The sequence below is a fragment of the Egretta garzetta genome, unplaced genomic scaffold, assembly GCF_000687185.1.
Source record: "Egretta garzetta isolate BGI_Z169 unplaced genomic scaffold, ASM68718v1 scaffold309, whole genome shotgun sequence".
NCBI lineage: Eukaryota > Metazoa > Chordata > Aves > Pelecaniformes > Ardeidae > Egretta > Egretta garzetta.
The window spans coordinates 326,284-328,167 of NW_009260764.1; the positions used below are offsets into that span (position 1 = coordinate 326,284).

The 1,884-nt window shown below is 65.4% G+C and overlaps 1 protein-coding gene across 1 annotated transcript in view; it reads right to left on the reverse strand.

Moving 5' to 3' along the window:
- ASIC1 (acid sensing ion channel subunit 1) overlaps positions 1-1,884 on the reverse strand; it is a 17,678-nt gene that overhangs the window by 2,442 nt on the left and 13,352 nt on the right. The window contains exon 3 of the mRNA XM_009646113.1: positions 1-121. This exon is cut by the window's left edge and continues 3 nt beyond it. Coding sequence (XP_009644408.1) covers positions 1-121 — 121 coding nt within the window. The remainder of the gene's footprint in view (positions 122-1,884) is intronic.

Consider the following 1,884-nt stretch of genomic DNA (forward strand, 5'->3'; position numbering starts at 1 on the left):
CCTGCTGAATGTCCAGCATGATCTCCAGGCCGTTGCCGGTGCCCCCCTTCATGGTGATGAGCCGGGGCTTCCCGTCCTGCCCCGCGTTGAAGGTGTAGCACTTCCCATAGCGGGTGAAGACCTGCAGGAGAGGACATGGGGCTGAGGCTGGGGCCCCTCTGCCGGCGCCAAACTGCTGCCGGCACCACCGCATGGAGCTGGGGGGGCATCACCAGCCCCGAAACACAACCGTCCCCAGCCTGGGGGTACAATCTGAGCCAAGATTCTTGCCCTACGGGGTGCCTCTCACTGTTGGAACTGCTCGTCTTTGCCCTGGTAGAGGAGGAGGCATCCCCCACCAAGGCACAGGGATGGCATGGACTTGGAGGAGACGCTTCGCAGATTTACAGCACCTCGACCCCACAGACCCCACGGCAGCCCCGGCTCCCTGAGACGGCGGCACTCAGCCCTACGCCTGCACCAGCACCTCCTCCATCTCTGCAGAGGACGGGGCTGGACGGGATCCTGAACGCCCCCACCCCTCCTTGGCCGTTCCAGCTAAAGCCTCCGGCAGCCGGCATGTCTCCACGCCGCTGAGCTGCTGCCAGCCCGGGCAAGGGGCACACGAGGCCAGTGGGCTGCAGACCGCATGGTGCCCTGCAGGCGGTGGTGACACCAGGATGGAGGTGCCAGGCACCTCCTCTGCAAGCACAGCCCCGGGGCTGCTCTCCGTGTCCCACCAGCAGGTCTCTGCAGCCGGTGCTGTCCCCAGCTCCAGCGAGATGCCCAGGTGCCCGTGGATGGGGCTCAAATATCAGCCTGTCCCTGAGCGAGCTGGCAAGGACAGCATGGCCCACCATGCCAGATCCACACGCTGCTGGCCGGCCGGAGCTGCTCCCCCGTGCCCGGCCGCCCTGGGGCTACTCACCGCCACGAAGTCGCTGGGGCCGCACTGCTCGCCCCGGTAGCTGCAGCTCAGCAGCATGTCCTCCAGCTGGTGGCATGTGCGGTTAAAAAACCTGTACAAATTTAGGGGCTCGTCCTCATCCCTGGGGCCGGGCTGAGCCGGCGCAAAGCCCAGCTCCATCCCAGGCTCGTAGTCGACCAGGGGGGCCAGGTAGAGCAAGTCCTCGTGGCTGAGCTGCGAGACCCGCACACGGTTGATGTTGCAGAAGGTGACAGCGGGGAAGGTCATCTCGGGGCTGTCCTCCTCGCTGAGCAGCGTGATGTGGTGGTACTCCAAGTAGTAGACGATGCGGTCGGCCACCTGGTAGAGGAAGACGGAGAGGGAGAGGAGGAAGGCCAGCGCCCAGAGCGCCTGCCGAGCGCCCAGGCTGCCCTCCACGAAAATGTGGCTCAGCCCGTGCAGCGTGCAACTGCTGGCAAAGGCCACGAAGTCCGTGGCTGCCCCCGTGTCCTCCTCCTCCTCTTCATCCTCCTCTTGCCCATACAGGAACTTGTCCGCTCCATCCTCTCCCCTCCCGGTGGCTGCAGCATCTCGTGGTCCTTCCTCGCTGGAGAAGGAGATGGTGCAGAATATCTGGAGAGGCATCGTCCAGCGTGGGGGTCCCAGCTGTGGCGTGGAGGTCCCAGCTCCGGTGTGGGGGTCGTGGCCCCCGCCCTGCCACAGCCTGGGGGTCTTCAGGGGTGGGTTGGTTCCTCAAGGTATGGGGGAGAGGGGCTGGGTGAGAGCAGGGAAGGAGGAAGGGGCAAGTTCAGAGAAAAGAAACAGAGAAGGGAAAAGGAACGAGAGGCGAGCGGGAGTGATGGAGAGGAGCAGAGGGATGCACAGAGGGGACGGAGAGAGGAGGGTATATCAGGAGCAGGGAGGAGGAGAGGAGGAGCGAGGGGCGGTTCTGCGGGCTCCCCAGGTCCCCTGGGACCGGCCGGCTGCGGCTGGCAGGA